Source organism: Molothrus ater, chromosome 2 (genome assembly GCF_012460135.2).
Source record: "Molothrus ater isolate BHLD 08-10-18 breed brown headed cowbird chromosome 2, BPBGC_Mater_1.1, whole genome shotgun sequence".
NCBI lineage: Eukaryota > Metazoa > Chordata > Aves > Passeriformes > Icteridae > Molothrus > Molothrus ater.
In genome coordinates, this window is record NC_050479.2 from 111,056,067 (window position 1) to 111,073,103 (window position 17,037).

The 17,037-nt window shown below is 42.0% G+C and overlaps 1 protein-coding gene across 1 annotated transcript; it reads left to right on the top strand.

The window, feature by feature from the left end:
• The first annotated feature begins 9,635 nt into the window (after positions 1-9,635).
• On the top strand, positions 9,636-16,535 carry PDZK1 (PDZ domain containing 1). The gene is made up of 8 exons (XM_036389459.2): positions 9,636-9,845; positions 10,523-10,763; positions 11,791-11,927; positions 13,143-13,338; positions 13,569-13,765; positions 14,238-14,432; positions 15,200-15,493; positions 16,455-16,535. Exons 1-8 carry the CDS (start codon positions 9,636-9,638, stop codon positions 16,533-16,535), a joined length of 1,551 nt encoding a protein of 516 aa, XP_036245352.1.
• Positions 16,536-17,037: the final 502 nt, after the last annotated feature.

Here is a 17,037-nt window from a genome sequence, read left to right on the forward strand (position 1 = left end):
GACTAGGAAAAACATAAATTACAGGATCCAGACAGTGTGTTCTGCACTGTCCTCCTGTATCCTACATGTCTCCTGCTTTAGAAACCCACCTTCTTCTTGAAAGAGGAGGAAAAAAAATTTGAGTTCTGCTCTGTGTTTATATTAAATCAAAAGATTAAACAGTGATAAAATTTAGCTATTGAAATCCTGATATTTTTATCCTACTTTGCTTTAAAAAAAAATGAATCATCATGGGAAAAATACATATCCAATCAACTCAATGATGACAAAAGGCACTTTTTTACCTTCCTGCTTTACCTCAGTTTCAGACTTAGTTCTCTGGGTTTGCTTTTCTAGAGTACCACTTCATTATTACATATCTTATACCTTGGCTTCTAGAAATGACAAATGGGCTGTCAGTTTTACTTTCTGATATCAAGATAGAAAAATAAAATTTAAAAATTAAAAAATTAACATCAATACCCAAGAGTTCTATATTGAATTAAATCAGGATACCATTTAGTGAAAAGATTCACCACTTTTTTAATCAATATAACAACATTTATTTTGTCAATCAAATAAAAAGTACGCAAACCTTGAAAAATTAAGACTGCAGTGGTAACTAAATTAATTAAATATAGAATTTCACAGTGTTATAGTGGAACAACAGGGTAACACAGTCAAGTGATCAAGCCCTCAAACTAAAATAACAGATTATTGCCACTCACTAAAGGAACCCTAGGAGAGTTTAAGACAATGACAACATCCTTCATTTTCAATTACCTTACTTAATATAAATGCACTTTGAGTGTGCACTAGGTACTTTTTTTTCCTTTTGTTACAGGAGGTTTCATACTCTATCATTCTCTTTTTCAAAAGGACACAGTGAGCTTTAAAAAAAAAATGTCTAATGGTTAAGTCGTGCAACAGCTTAAAATGCAACCATTATTATGAGAAAGTGTGACTCAGTGAGAAGTTGAGGATTAAGTTTAGGAGATCATTAAAGAACTCTGCTGGGAATCTCTCATGTGCACAGACAAATGAAAACCAAGGGATAACAGTGTAACTGCCCCCTGCAAAGCAAAAAAAAAAAAAAAAAAGAAAAATTAAAAATATAAATTAAAAATTTAATAAAATAAAATTTTTAAAACCCCACATGACAGCAGGATAAATTATTTACTGCTTACCTTTTTGGGATCTTGTCACTGGCTACAAGGACCCTGAATTTACTGCCACACACAGGAGTTTCATTCAGGCTTATGCTGGCTTCCCCAGTGACAGAGATCTTTAAATTCTTCCTCTGCTGGATGACCTGCCAAGGAACCAACTTCAGCTGTGTCTGTGGATAATGGGATCTTTTGTTTTTCCTTCTCTGGTCTTTACTTCTTGAAAGGGCAGGTGCCACTCACTGCAGCTCTCAATCCAGTTCAGCACTTCAGGATCATTTAGGATCATTTTTTCAGGCCCAGATATAGTCATGTCAAGATGATCAGGGTGATTTTCAAGGCAGGCAGAAGGCTAAGATGTAGGTGGGTATTTCCTAGAAAGTTTGTGTCCTCCCCCAGTTAAACCAGGGGCACAAGTTCTCCTGTAACCAAAACCAGCTTTACTCTTACAGTCACACCAACCTTATTCCCAGGTATGCATTTTGTTGAGATTTTTCCTGTCCTTAGTACTTAGGCATGATTTCCTGGTAGAATAAATATAAGCTCATACAAATTCTACTGGCTTTTACACTATATTAAAATAATTTATTTTTTTACTATTTTTTTTAATTTATTAATCTTGGGTTCAAATAGGGTCTAGATTTATATCACTCCCAAAGCTTATAATAATGGTTTTCAATAGTTATACAGGAAAAGGGCTGCATTCTGCATTTCTGCAGTGCCAAACATAGCAGTAGCCATTTCCTTTTTGTGATAACAGATAACAAGCCTTTCAAAGCCACAAAGTGACAAGAACTAATAAAGACCAGGCATTATCCACCCTCACGTTTCTATTAAAAGTTCTATAAGCATCACAAAAGCCTCATCAGAGCAGAACACAATAGCTCTCCCAACACAAAAGCCAATATACAGCAACCAAGAAGATGGAAACCTACAGGAAGTTTGTATTTCTCATTGCCTTCAGGGCTACATTCAGATTTTTTTTTCCATTATGGTCAACTGATCTCAGATAGAAAGGTAAATGAATGCTAGTCCAATTTAAATCCTCTTTGCTGCAAGAGTGGATGCACCCAATGAGAAATTTGATGCCAAAGTTGGGTCCTAATTAGCTGGGGCTGAAGCACCCAAGCACTCCAAATATCAGCTCAGCCTGATCTTAGGGTAATGAAATTTCAGAATGGAGCCTTTACTGGCAAAGTAAAACTAAACACTGACTACTACAGACAGGTTAATGCAGAAATTAGGGGCATTTCCTTGAAGGATTACAGACTTGGGGGGTGGAGTGGGACAAGACACAGGGAGCAGGAAGAGGAATGGAAGAAGGGAAGAGAAAGAGAAATCAATGCCATAGACCTGGATGCTTCCTGTCTCACTGAGCTGTATTTCTGGAGGAAGGGTAGGTGCTTTCTCTGGTAATTGTATAAGCACCTTTTCATTGTACTCCTTGAGGAAAATAGTGAATTAGACATGGTTATTATCTCTACATTTCAAAAGCTTAAAAGAAAAGGAACACAGTCTGCTGTCAAATTCAGAAATCTATCTCCAAAGGGCAAGAAATGCACATGCAACAGAGAAGGTAAGTAACTTACACTTTTCTTTCACAGGTCAAGAGGGAAAAAAAAAAAACACTTTATAAGGGTACATACTGTAGTAAAAAGAAAAATCCATGAGCTGAATGGGAAAAGCCAGACTTCATTATTTTTTATGTCTTAGCATCCTGCATGTCCAAAGAGTACCAAATGATACAGCAAATGAAAGGCAAAACTGAAGAAATACACATCCAGAAAATGTCCAAGGGGATGAGCTGGAATGAAAAGTCTTCTCAAGGTACCAGGACCTGAGGGAAGAGGAGAATTCCAAAGGTATTTCCATCAGCTCCAGTTAGCCAAGCAGTGCTGCACGCAGCCTGATTGCTGTGCATGCATGTGAATATACCCACGTGTGTACTGCCATTTACTACAACAAATCCACCAACAAAGTCCACTTAGCTTGCATAAGTCCTCCATTTTAAGACCTTTGAATTTTTGCTGCAACAGAAATTTCTGGGGTTTTAATACTGATTTCAGTCTGACAGGAGGCTAAGGAGGAGCTCATAGTTAACTCAGTAGTAAATTCTGCACCTAAAAGCCCAAACTCATGATCAATACAGAACATTCTAAAGAGGAAAGCATTGTTCAGAGTTTATATTCTCCAATAAAAAGGGCCCTAGGGAAGACAGTTCAATATTTAAAGCACAAAGAGCAAAGGCTGGGGCAAGAGGATGCCAATGTCCAAGTTCCTTGCTGGCAGGTCCAGGGGACAGAAAACCTCTCTCTGCTGGAAACACAGGGACAGCAAATTTTTTTTTCCCCTCCTACTTTTTAGGAAGATGTTAAGCCCAAAATGCTTGAAGGAGGGGTATTCTGTCCTTCCTCTAGAACCCTGCAAACCAGTAGGATTGCAACATTTGCTTCCCCTCCTTTTTTTTTTCCTCTCTTTACCATGTCAGAAGCATGTGGACACCAGAAGAGAGAGAATTAATTAGACTTGGCTTTGTACAGGATGAGTGATGAGTGCTCATTTGGTAGCTCTAATGGACTTTGCTTCATGATCACGGGGGACTTCAGTGAACCAAATATTTCTGTGACCAAATCACATGGTGCCTTATACAGCAATTGCCAAACTGAAGTGGAAAAACCATCACTGGCAGAAAGAAGGGGCAAAGGGAAAGGGCTGCAGTGAAAGGTTTTGAAAGGCTTAAATACAGCAGCAAATAAAGTATGCCTCCAAATATTTGACCCTGAATTTTCATTGACTGCTTTGTTCTTAATCCAAGAAAAGGAATTGGCACTGCAAGGAGAGAAGAGAGCCTGTGGTCAGAAAGTCTACAGCAAGCAATAGGTGAACAAGCACTATTTAGAAACCCTCATCACATCAATTTTAAGGGAGGTACATGCTCCCAGGCAAGAAAGTGAGTGACCATAACAAAGAAGGAACATTTTTACACCAAAATAGCCACATAAACCTTTTGTTAACAGAACAATGCTGGCAGTGTTACAGATCACTTGAACACAATTTTATTTTCAGGACCAAACATGTGAAGTATATTCATTCAATTTTAGGGCTAGACAACCTTGTAAAATGGAGTTAATAACAAAAGGCACCTTTTAGTCAACTGAACTTTGTAAATTTACACTCATATTAAAGACATTAAAGATATACTTCACCTGTGAATCTACTAAAGTCAGAGATCTCAGCAAGTACCAAAATTGAGAACAAAGCTGCTTCCCTCCATTCACCCAACACACTGAGGAAACAATGTGAACACTTACAACTATCAGAAAATGCTTATTTCTGACCATTTTTGCTAACACAGGTGAGTTTCTCAGGAAATTTTCCGACCAAACATCAGGAAAGATTTGGCAAAAATAATTATAGAAAATATTTTGTAAGTGCTATCCCACAGGATAACACCACGACACTAGAAACAAAGATTCATGTATTACTAAACCAGGCTACAGTTGAAAAGGGACATAATTTGGAGAAAGCTGACCCCCTAAATCTAGTCCCTGTGCTAATAGAACCACACCACCTAAATCACTTTGCCAACTCCTGCAATATAGGAATATTGTAAATTAAGAGGGTTTTTTTCAGATATTACCACTTTTCACAGTGTTAAAAAGTAAGATATCTTCTCCTTTCTTATGTTCCTCGTTTTTGTAGCTGTAGGAACATGCTTGAGAACACTCTTGCAAAAGGCTCAAGAGCCTTTGTTTAAAAAAAAATGCATCATCATGGGAAAAGTACATATCCAACCAACTCAGTGATGACAAAAGGCACTTTTTTACCCTCCTGCTTTACCTCAGTTTCAGACTTAGTTCTCTGGGTTACTCTAGAGTACCACTTCATTATTACATATCTTATACCTTGGCTTCTAGAAATGACAAATGGAGACCTTATACAAGCTACCTTTACTCTGATCAATTCTCAAATAATTTTCATTCTACTGGTGGAAGGAAAGGAAAATTTTTGAATTTCTGAGCTTCACTAACATTTTACATTTGTGTAGCACCTTTTTTCTTGGAAAAATCCTGTCAGGACCTAAAATTACCTCACTTGACTATGGCAGTGGCCCTACAATTAAAAAATGAATCTTGGATCAGGTGCTGTTTCCCTGTATGCTGACCTGAGATCCTTGTAGAGTTCCCATCTGGGCTGATGAGGCACTCTGGTGTCCTTCATCATCCAGCCTGTCTGACCTGTGGGAAAGGTTGCAAGCAGAGCACAGGGCAGGTTTGACTTGCCTGGTCCTTAAAACACCAGGGCTCACTTACTTCACGTCGTGGGTTTGAAGTTGTACCAAAAGGAGCAACTCCAAGCCACAACAGCTTGCAAATCCACTTAGGGAAAGTGGATTACAGTAAGGCTTTTACAACATCAATGACTGTCATGTTGCAGCACACTTGGGTTATGATCACTTCTGTTACCTTCCCTTGGAATTAAACAGTCAGAGCAGACAGCCAGGGAAAACACAGGTATTACTTCTAATAATCCAATTCCACAGCAAGCCAACGAGAGAAATAAGCTGTTTTAAAGCTTTTTAATATTGAATTAGATTTTTTAACAAGAAGTTCACATGGTCAGTTTAGTAATTACCTTGGTATCTTAAATTTAGAGTCTTCCACCTCTAAACATTAGAAACACCCTCAGGTCAGTCCATGGCCATAAGTATATCCTGCACATGTTCATGGATCATGGATCAGATATGCCCTTGTGACAGGCTGACCCCAACCAACAGCCAAACAGCCTCCCTGACTCCCTCTCACTCCTCTCCTGCTGAATGGGGACAGAGTAAAAGAAAGGCTGGACTTAGGCATTGAGATAAGGATAGCTTGGTAGGGAGAGGAAAGGAAAGCTGCACATGCAAGTAAAGAAAAATGGGAATTCATTCCCTGGTTCCCATCAGCAGGCAGATCTCCAGCTACCTTCATGGAAAGCTACACCTCAACATGCACAACAACTGCTTAGGAAGACCACCACCACCACAAACAGCTGCCCTTCCTCCTCCTTTTACCAAGCTCTCAATGCTGAGGGTGTGGAATATGGAATATCCCTTTGGACAGTTCAGGCCAGCTGTCACCACTCTGTCCCCTCCCTGTAGGCTGGGAGGAGTGAAGGGGAGAAAAGCCGTGAGAGGAAGCAAACAGTGCTCCTCAGCAGCCTAAAAAGGGGTGTAGCATCAACACTGTCCTAGCCACAGATGTAAAGCACAGCACCACAAAGGCTGCCAGGGGAGAGTTAACTCCACCTCAGCCAGGCACAGTACAATCCCAACCCCTCATTCCACACCATTCACATCATGTGTGATCTGAGATATTGTATTAATCACGCATCCTCTGTGCCACTCATGCATTGCTTCATTTCCATACCCTACTCAAACCTTTTCATTCCATCTATTTATCTTTCCTGAAATTGCTTTTTACCAACACTTACAACTTATACTGTGTACCCAAACCATCTTTACATCCAGCAGTCAGGTTTAGACATCCTCTATGACCACTATACCTTGTCCCTTGACATATATACAGATATTATTCCCCCATTCCGTGCCCTCCCTCCCCCAAACTTCCATAAGAACAGTCAATTACTTTGGTCCTGCCTGTCAAGGGGATCACTCAGGACAGCACCACGTTGGATTGTTAAACAGCAAGACCACTTGGGGTGGGTCAGCACTGCACTCACATGGCTCCTGGTGAGGCTCATTCTCTGTTGGTTCAGATGATTCCTGCTGTACTCCCTCCTATATCATACAAGTCAAATAATGGATTCTTTTCTGCCAGGGATAAACCTCCTTGAGGTACAGATTTCCACTTCCTCCTGCACCAAGTGCAGCTGGGTCCCTGAGCAAAGACAATCCCACAAATGCATTTTCCTTTACCCAAGGCAGAGCAGCCCACAGTGCCTTTCCCAGTGCACCTACAGTGTGTCCAGTTTGCCATGCCTCACCATATTGATATCACAGACACCTCCCTCCACCTGCTCCAGGGAGATTTTACCCACAAGGGTCACTTGATTGCAGTGCATGTTTCACATGTGTTATGGCCTCAACAGTCAGGGCCCACCCCTCAATCACAAACCCATTTTTTTCAATGCATCTCTCACAGTTATGGTCCTTATCTTGAACTCTTCAAGCTTTTTCATCCTATTTTCTCCTCATGCCCTATAGAGGAAGGGGCTGAAAGTGGCTCAATGGGCATCTGGCTGCTGGTCAAGGTTAACTTGACACAGTCCTTCTTTTTTTCCATCCAACAATGGGTATACAGATTTTAACCAGTAACTTCCTAACCTGCAAGCAAATGCTGCTGGCCCAGGTCAATCCAGCAGCACCCAAACCTGCCCCCTTTGAGACATTTCTCAGATCAGAAGAAGGCTCTAGCCCAGAGCAAAGGTCAGGCTTGCCTCAGATGAACTTCTTGAGTGAGTTTTTGAGTATAATATCAGTAGGACAAAATGCAAAGCTAATGAGAATTGCATGTGATTAGCACTTCTGCCCACAAGGACAAGACAGCCTATCAAGGTATCACACATTCAGTGAAACTTGGTTAAATAAATCATCTTTTAAATCAACCTTTGCCCAATCAAAGTCCAGTCTTACTTATACGTACAGCCACAGGAGGAGCAGCAAAAGACAACTCCAGTGAAGGCTGCTCTACATTGATATACAGGTAAGAAATTCTGGTTTTCCTAATTCATTTTCCCTTTGAAAACTCCTTTTTGCAAAGCAAATAATTTTGCACAGATCAAAAGGTGTCGTATGCAGGGCATTGTAACCTTCTCTCCACTTCTGAATATGAAGAAATTATTTTTCCCATAGAAGTCTACTGTTTATCCAGCCCTGTGTAGTACTGGTTTTGCATCCACTGATTCCCAGTGTTTGTCAGGAAAAGGTGCTTTGGATTGTACTTTCAATTGATACAGTCTGATGTGTTCTAAACCACATTCAAATAACAGCAAAGTTCATCCCTTTATTAGTTAATGTCAGTGCAGTACACAGAGACCCCAAAAATGCTCAAGGCACCTGACCAAGGAGCACAAGTGAACCATGATCTGCAGGCTGCACATCCTTGCAAGCTGAAATTCCTGCATTCTCCAGCTCTGGTGACACCTGTGCCAGAGTCACCCCACCCATCCATGCTGCTCTGGGTGCTGCCCAAGTAGCATCAACAGTGCAGCTGCAGCTCCCCTAGCAAAGAGTCTGCTCCATGGGTAGCCACAGCACTGGCGCTGCACTAAGCTGCTCTCTCAGAAGGATTTGACTGCCAGCAGAGATAAAGAACTCAGTTCTGTCAGTAAAGAGACAGAAAAAAAAAGTCTTTCCAGTAAAATAATAACCAAGGTTGCTAATTACCTGGATTTTCCAACTGGAGGAATTTGTCTTCATTTGTCTCGTTCCTCTGTGTTCATGGATCTCTGGCAGGACAATGTCTTGGGAGATGTTCCCTGGTCCCACCTGTTATTTACCATCCATATGTGCTATTCCTGCATGACAAGCTTCACACAAACCACAGTTTCTTTACATCCCAGAGCAGTTTAGGCAGGAAGGGGCTTTTAGAAGTTGCCTGGTGCAATGCCCCATAGAAAACAGGGCCAGCTTAGATTGGGTTGCTCAGGGCCCAATCCAGGTATCTCCAAGGACAGAAATTTCACAGCCTCTCTGGGCACTTCTAGGCATGTCTGACTTCCCCCAAGAGGAAAAGCTGTCCTTATGGATGTCTGGTTGGAATTTCCCTTGCTGTGCTGCAGCCTGTGTCTGCTGTCTCTCATCCTCCCACTGTTAATTTCCAAGAGTCTGGCTGTGCTCTCCACACAATCCAGTTAGGCAGTGGGAAAATATCAATAAGATCTTCCCTTCACTTTCTCTTCCCAAGACTGAAAAAACCCAGCTCTCTCAGCCTGCTTAAGTAAGTGGTTTAGAACCAAAATTCCCTCTGCAAACTAGCTCAAATATGGCAATTACTTGGGAGATCAAAACTGGGGACAGTACCCATATGTGGTCCATCAAGTGTCAAAGGGAGGGAACAATCCCTTCACTCCACTTAAAATCCCTTTTTCCAAAACTTCATTTCCTCTGTAAGACTTAATCCTGGTATTACACCCCTTCCACAATCCTTACTATGTTTTCACAGGCAGACTTTTCTTATTTCAATTCTGCATTTTGCTTAACTTCACTTGAGATACAGCAACAACAAAAAAAAAAAAAGTAAGGAGGGTCTGGGAAACGGGTTTGCTTTCTTCTTGATAGCCTTGTTAACCAAATTCAGCTTTGCACAGCTGGATTTCCAAGGGCCAAAAAGCCCAAACAAACAAACAAACAAACAAAAAAACTCGACACCCAAAAAACCACCCAAGAATTCTGAAGCGAACCCTCTCGACCTGTAATTAGAAGGAATATACCCCAGGTAAGCTTCCTGTTCTTACTCACAGGTGTTTTCTCCATCCTGTCTGGCAGAGATGACTTCTGCTCTGCAGCCCAGGGAGTGCACAGTGACCAAGAAGCCCCAGAAGAAGTACGGCTTCTTCCTGCGGGTTGAGCAGGACACGGCAGGACACATCATCCGGAACGTGGAGCGCGACAGCCCGGCCGACAGGGCTGGCCTGCAGGATGGAGACAGAGTGCTCAGGGTTAACGGTGTCTTCGTGGACAAGGAGGAGCATGCACAGGTACAAATCTGCTCACTCTGGGATCCTCACCGTGCCCCAGGCCCACAGCTGCTCTGGGAAGTTTTTCTTCCGGTTTTTATCCCCCTGCATCATTCATTACCCAGCACGGGCATGGAATGTCTTTGGGATGCCTCCCTGTGGTGTTTGTGAGGGTCCCCAGGATGAGGTGAGAGATGAGAATCTGACTCCAAGTTCTCAGAAGGCTGATATATTGAATTATCATATCATATCATATTATAGAATGCTATACTAAAACTGTACTAAAGAAAGAGAAAGGATACATCAGGAGGCTTAACAAGATAATAATGAAAGCTCATGACTGACTGCTCAGAGACCCACACAGCTGGACTGTGATTGGCCATGAAGAAAAAACAATTCCCATGGAACCAATCAAACATTCACCTGTTGGTAAACAATGTCCAAGCCACATTCCAAAGCAGCAAACACAGGAGCAGCAATCAGAGAATTATGATTTTCATTCCTCTCTGAAGCTTCTCAACTTCCCAGGAGAAAATCCTGGGCAAAGAGGATTTTTCAGAAAATATCATGGTGACATGTCCCTAGTGCATGAACAGGGGGTGAGACAACAAAGGCAGTGGACAGTGCAGCTTTTCCTGGGGAAAGCTTTTAGCTCCATCACTCCAGTGCCTGCTTCCATTCCCCTTTGTCTATTACAGGTGGTGGAGATGGTCAGAAACAGCGGGAATTCCGTTGTGCTCCTCGTTCTGGATGATGCCTCCTATGAAAAGGCACAAAAGGAGGGAGTGAACTTGGAAGGGCTGGGTCAAAAGGCATCCACAGGCCAAGAGCAGGAGCAGCAGTGCCCACCATCCACGGCCACTGCAGCTCCACAGCCCCGGCTCTGCTACCTGGTGAAGGAGGAGACAGGCTACGGCTTCTCCCTGAAAAGCACAGAAGGTGGGAGCCTGCAGAGAAGAAACTGGAGATTCATATAACTATAACTAAAATATATAAATATAAATATAAATTTGGCTGCAGGGACAGAGGCTACCTCAGTTAACACGTGGGAGTTAGCAGGGAGACACAAACTGCTCTTGCTAACAGAAAGGAAGTGAGAAGTAGCAGGATGAGTTCAGATCCATCTCCAGAACATTTCTGTACAGCATGTGCAGTGCAAGGTTTTCTGAGGACCATGCTTCTCATGGAGTGGAAAACAGATGAAAAAAAAAAAAAGAGAGAGAGAGAAAAATAATAAGCTATTTTCTGCTTATTTAAGCCCACTTAACAAAACCAAATTTACAGTCCCTGCTCAAACACTAGATACACACTCAACGTGCTATGTTAAGTCCTGTTCCATTCCTAAAATCACCTCAGGAATCAGCACATGAGGTTCTAGACAGCTGTAATAAACGCTTTCCCTGATTTTTAAGTTAATTCATTTAAAAAGAAAAGGATTTTGAACCTTTTCCATATATGCCTTTTTTCCAAGGCCAGTCAACGGAAGAGGGAGGTCTTTTGGAAAGCACCACCTCTAAAGAGCCCTCTAAAGGGTATTTTGGAATGAAATATAATTGAAGGACCAAACATAGAAGGCTTCCAAACACAGGAAATTATTAAATGTATAAAATCACATAAAAGCAGCTTCTCTCTTCAAAATGATGGGGGGATAGGAGGGTGGGGGGGAATAGAAATCAAATCCCTTTCAGCTATGTTAATCAGCCACTTTGCACTCCTGGTAGAGAAATAAACACCATTTTGAGCTGCAGATAGTGAACAAATATCTCCCTCCACCACTGAAGGGATTCTTCCAGGCCAGAGTAAGAGACAGAGGAGGGTCTGTGTGGAGGGTCTGTGGTGCTCCTGTAGTCTGCACACAAGCAGGGGCCAAGAATCTCTGAGGACATCAGTGCTGAGTTTCCTTAACTGCTATATTCAGGCCTGTTGCAGTGGCTTACCCTGTGTAATGAGTTTTCATTTATTTTAGGACAGAAGGGGTTGTTCATAGTAGAGCTTTCATCACAAGGAGCAGCTGCAAAGGCTGGTGTCCAAAATAACGATCGCCTGATTGAAATCAATGGGAAAAATGTGGAAAATGACACCCACGAGGAAGTGGTGGAAAAGGTATTGATTTATCTTCTGTTCTGGCCTACTTTCACAGCAACCTATCAGGGTTACTGAGGAGGCCAGGCTGGCTGATTTGAGCACTTCACAGTAAATCTTGGGAGCTGCTGTTCATGTAGCACCAGCACATCAGCGCAGCCCTCTGCGCCGGCTCTGTTATCAAGCAGCTTCTTGAGCTGCCTCTCAATGAACACTGCCATCAAGACAGGCCAAAGGATTTTCAATAACACATGTGTACTGCTGCCAGGAACCCTATTCAATAAATCCATTCCCTAGAAGTCCTGGAAATGCTGCTAATGGCAGGAGAGCAAGTCATCAAATGTGGTTTCCAAGGCAGGAGGAAGGAAGCCTCTGATGATACAGTCAGCATGGAGCAGGGAAGATTCCATAATTTTAGACAGTAGTCCCCTTTCTCCTGTGAAGAAGTCCAAAGCTCATGAAATTTACTGTGCAAGTAATTTCACTAATTGGCTGCAAAGAACAATGCTAATGAGGCTTCCAGCTTTCCGCTGCTGGCACTGCTAAAACGCAGCTGGGGCTGAAGAGATTTCAGAGAGCCGTGAGACTCCAGCATTCCAGCAGCATTCCAGCAGCATTCAGGGCTAACTATGGAACTGTGCAACACCGGGTTTCTCTGAGCTACTGCAACACCAGCAGCACAGTGACACTGGTTAGGATGAGTAAAAAGAGCAGCCATTAGAATGGAGAGGACTATAAGAGAAAGACAGGCTTGGAGAGGTTGAACAGACAGAAAAAAAAAACCTCACCTCAGAATCAGTAATACAGGGAGACAGAGGAGGACCAAGAGTGACAGAAACTTGACTTGTGTCACTGTAATCTACAATAGTAGTATAGATAGCACAGTAGGTCTATATTAGAGAGTTCCACACATAGAATAGCCAAACACTCTCTACTCAGGCTCCCTGGATTCTACAGCACTGCATGCCACTCCCATGGCCCTACAGGTAAATCCCTACGCATCAGGAACACAGTATGAAATATGGAAAATTTCCTCATTCATTACATGCCTTTGATTTTCTTGTAGTCCAGATTTCTGGCTGGAGGGGGGGAAAAGAAAAATCATTTTACAGTAGCATGGCCCGGACTAGCAGCACCCAGACTCCACTATGTATCAGTGCACCAGTCACCAAATATCCCCAATTCCCAAGTGCTGTTGAAGGGGTGACATCTGAGACTGTACATGTGCTGTCACAGGTAAAGAAGTCTGAAAATCATGTTATGTTTCTACTTTCAAATGAAGAAACAGACTGCTATTTCACAAGCCAGAGGATGGCACTGAGCAAAGAGAGCGCCAGCCTAAGGTTGCTTCCCCTCAAGCCACGACTTATTGAGATCCAGAAGGGAAAAAGTGGTTATGGATTTTATCTAAGGCTGGAACAAAATACTGGTGGTAAGATCCAAGTTAACACCCAGGCCATGATATTTGCTGTACCATTGCTTCCTATATGATGTTTGCAGCCCTCATTCTCTTTGGCTTCTTGCTGGCCATCTAGGAGAACTCCTCAGGGAAAACAGCCTCAACCCAAGGTGCAATTCATTTACATTTGCCATGCTTTTTTATGTCTTTAAAACTCACCCAGCTCTGCCTTCACAGCAATCTTTCTCCCCTTCTTATCTCAGACCACGTAATCAAAGATGTTAACTCTGGAAGCCCAGCAGCCATGGCAGGTCTAAAGGACAATGACATCTTAGTGGCTGTCAATGGCGAGCGAGTGGACGGGCTGGATCACGAAAGCGTAGTGGGAAAAATTAAGCAGTCTGAGGAAAGAACCTCCCTGCTGGTGGTGGATAAGGAAACTGACAGCATGTACAAACTGGTAAGAAAACACAAACCACTGCCAGGAGTTGGTAATTTATCACAATGAAACAGCCAATCTGCTCTGACACTTTTTCAACTGGCAGGAAATGCCTAAGAGACACCTGTATGCCAGCAACTCCACTTACACCGGTGCAGGAAGTCACTTAACACCCAAATCTTTGGCCTCTTCCTGATTTTTATAGACACTATTGCAACAATTCTAAATTCAAACACATCACAATAAAAGTTAAGGTTTGCTGTTAAGACATCAAATTCAGAGCAACATGACTGTGTAACCATTTATAGATAACAAATTTCCCTTCTCACATAGATCAACACTATAGTTTTCCAATCAGAATAGGGAATTCTTCACTGCAGCTAAAGTCTGAGTCATTAACAAAATTTCAAACAAAATATGTTGAGCATGAGAGCCTGAAACAGATTTCACAGCAGAAATTTTTATTTTAATGTAATTTTCTCACTTTTTTCAGGCCCAAATTTCCCCTTTCTCATACTACTACAAAGCACAGGCTTCAACGCCAGCTAAAATGGAGGAAAGAGTGGAGTTGCACACTGAGCAGAAAGTGAACCACAAGCCAAGGATCTGCAACATGGTGAAAGGACCTAATGGATTTGGCTTCAGTTTAAACATGATCAAGAACAAACCTGGATTTTTCATCACTGAGGTACTAATGAAGAACGGGGAGCAAGGAGAAGCTCAAGCAGTCTGTTGGGCAGCTTCCTCCCCTCCATCCTGCAAACAAATGCAAGAAAAGCCACAAAAGTCTCTTCTCCAATGTTCTCTGATCAGAGTTAGAATTGTTTAAGTCAGACTAACATTGTTGGCCCAAGATAAAAAATGAGCACCAGAAAACATTCCTTCTTCTGTTAGACATCTAGAGGGAAGGAGAATTCAGCTTTTGCATAATTTCTGCTTTTATTCATGAGCCTGGCACACTAAAATTAGTATTTTGGTCAGAATTGGTTTTTACTGTAGAACAGCTTCATTTCAGAGGAGATGCCTTTGCCCTAATTCTACCCACCTTCTCTGAATTCCACAGCTGGTAAAAGCCAAACTCTTTCTGCCCAAATTACATCTGTAACTCCAGCTTTCTGGAGAGGAGGAGTTCCACTCATTACTAAGGGACCTGTGAATTGTACTAAACTTTGAAGTTATTGAACAGAGACCTCCAAATAGTTAGAAAACTTTCTCTACCTGTTTTCATGGCTCTACCATGCCACATTCCTATAATGTAAGTCTGTCAAGATCAAGAAACATCTTAAAATCTCAAACTGATGGGCTCCATGTTTATTATGTCTGGGCCCATTGCCCATCCCAACTCTCTCCTTCCCCATGCTTATTTCAGCATCCTCTAGGGAAAGCAGCAACTCAGCTGTTCATGCATCTTTCCAAGCTTCCTGCCAAGACCCTGCTTTGAACCCCCCTCTGCAGGTACAAAGCCAGGGAGCAGCTGGCAGAGCAGGTGTGGAAAACGACGACTTCTTGGTGGAAGTGAATGGAGTGAATGTGGCCAACGAGTCCTATGACAAGGTGGTGGCAAGGATCCAGAGCACTGGGGACACGCTGACACTGCTGGTGTGCAGCAAAGATGCTTACAGGTACTTCCAAGGCCAAAACATTCCCATCACAGCTGCCATGGCAGAGTCAGACACTCCTGAGCCTCCTGCTCACACAGAAAACCATCCAGCAGAGCCAGAGAGGAACTCACCTGGGCCAAGGGAAAGGGTGAGTAATCCTGCATTAGGAAGATGCTGAGGGATCACACAGGGGATAGAAAAAACACTTTTTTTTCAGGTAGTAAGTTTTTCAGACCTAGAATTGTTAACTTGAGCCTGAAATTTTGCAAGTTATTAAAAGGAAAGCTGTTAATTATCACAACAATTCTTCTTTTCCCCACAAGTAATACAGGTGAGTATCTTTAATGCAATATTAAATCACACAAAGAATGCACATACAAGAGATTTTATGGAACAAGATAATCCAAATACAGTAATCCCAATGATGGGAAACAGGCAATACAATTGTGGAAGTGGAGGGGAAAGTGCTTAAATAAAACAAACAGTGCTTAAACAGAAAACATAACCAATGTTTGTGAAAGCCACATGAAATATTTCAAAATGGATCCCTTTGGAGGAGGAACAGCAAGTGATAGGTTATGACATTTTCTAGGCAATGTGCTGCTTTGAAATTATTTTACACTAGAAAGAATCCAAAGCATGACTAAAGTCAGAAAAACAAGAAGCCAGAAAAACTGTTCTTGAAAGAGTTTAAACCCTCAGTGGTCAGCCTTAAATATTAAAATGCTTATTTTCTGATCATGCAAAAGAGACAGACAAGGTAAGACCAATTGTGTTTCCCATTTATTTTTCATGAGCCTTGCCTGCAAGTTTTTTCAAGAATGTCTTCTTAGCACCAAGCTGCATTTTGCAGAAGTCAGCACTACTTTTGTGTTCAAATTGTGCAGATATGGGAATTCAACAATAAACCCTCTAGTGAACAAAATTCTCTGAAAATGTACTTAACCAAAAAAAACCTTCAACAACAAAAATGGTATTTGTTGGTTCATTCTGTCATCTAAACAAGTATGTGATTAGTGCAGATGAAAACATGAGTCTGCAACAGTGCAGACTATCAAACATGTTTACAAACTGAAAATAATCACAACATCTTTGTTACTCCTCTGCAGGCAGACTCATCCTCCTCCTCCTCCCAGTCAGCAGCCTCCACAAGAGCTGACAGTGACAACAGTGATGACACAAAGCTGTGAAGAGACAAAACTATGCCAAGAACAACAAAAAAGAAATCGGCCAAATCTTTTCTTCAGTTCTTCTTTGCTATTCCACCTCTCAGAACTTGGCTGTTCCAAGGAGTACCAGAACCATAAAGGACTGCAAAGCCTTGCTGCAATAAACACTTCAGTGTAACTTGCATCCATTTAACACCCTGCAACTGTGCTCCACTGGCACAATTTCTGCCTTGTGGAATGGGCACTCAGTCACTTCTGAAAAGGCCTAAAGAAATGCAACTTATAATTAAATGTCCTGCAGCAGAAGCTGGAAATGTTTTATAGATTTGTAAGCATCTTAAGCTGTTATGGATGAGCTCTTAATAAAGAGCAATTGATTTCTGCCCATTTCCCAGGAAAAGGAGCTCTCCAAGGCCATCACCTCAATCTCTGTGGCATCTTTGCTTACAGCAGTACAGCTGCTCTGAAATGGCATAAGCCCAGCTACCCTGTACATTATGATCCTTTGTCCTGCTAACATTGC

Bases quoted from the DNA above. Each gene is read 5' to 3' on its own strand.
- PDZK1 (XM_036389459.2), top strand. From the start codon at position 9,636: ATGACTTCTGCTCTGCAGCCCAGGGAGTGCACAGTGACCAAGAAGCCC. The intron at 11,928-13,142 runs GTATTGATTTAT...GTGCTGTCACAG, and splicing joins ACGAGGAAGTGGTGGAAAAG to GTAAAGAAGTCTGAAAATCA. The intron at 13,339-13,568 runs GTAAGATCCAAG...TTCTTATCTCAG, and splicing joins GCTGGAACAAAATACTGGTG to ACCACGTAATCAAAGATGTT.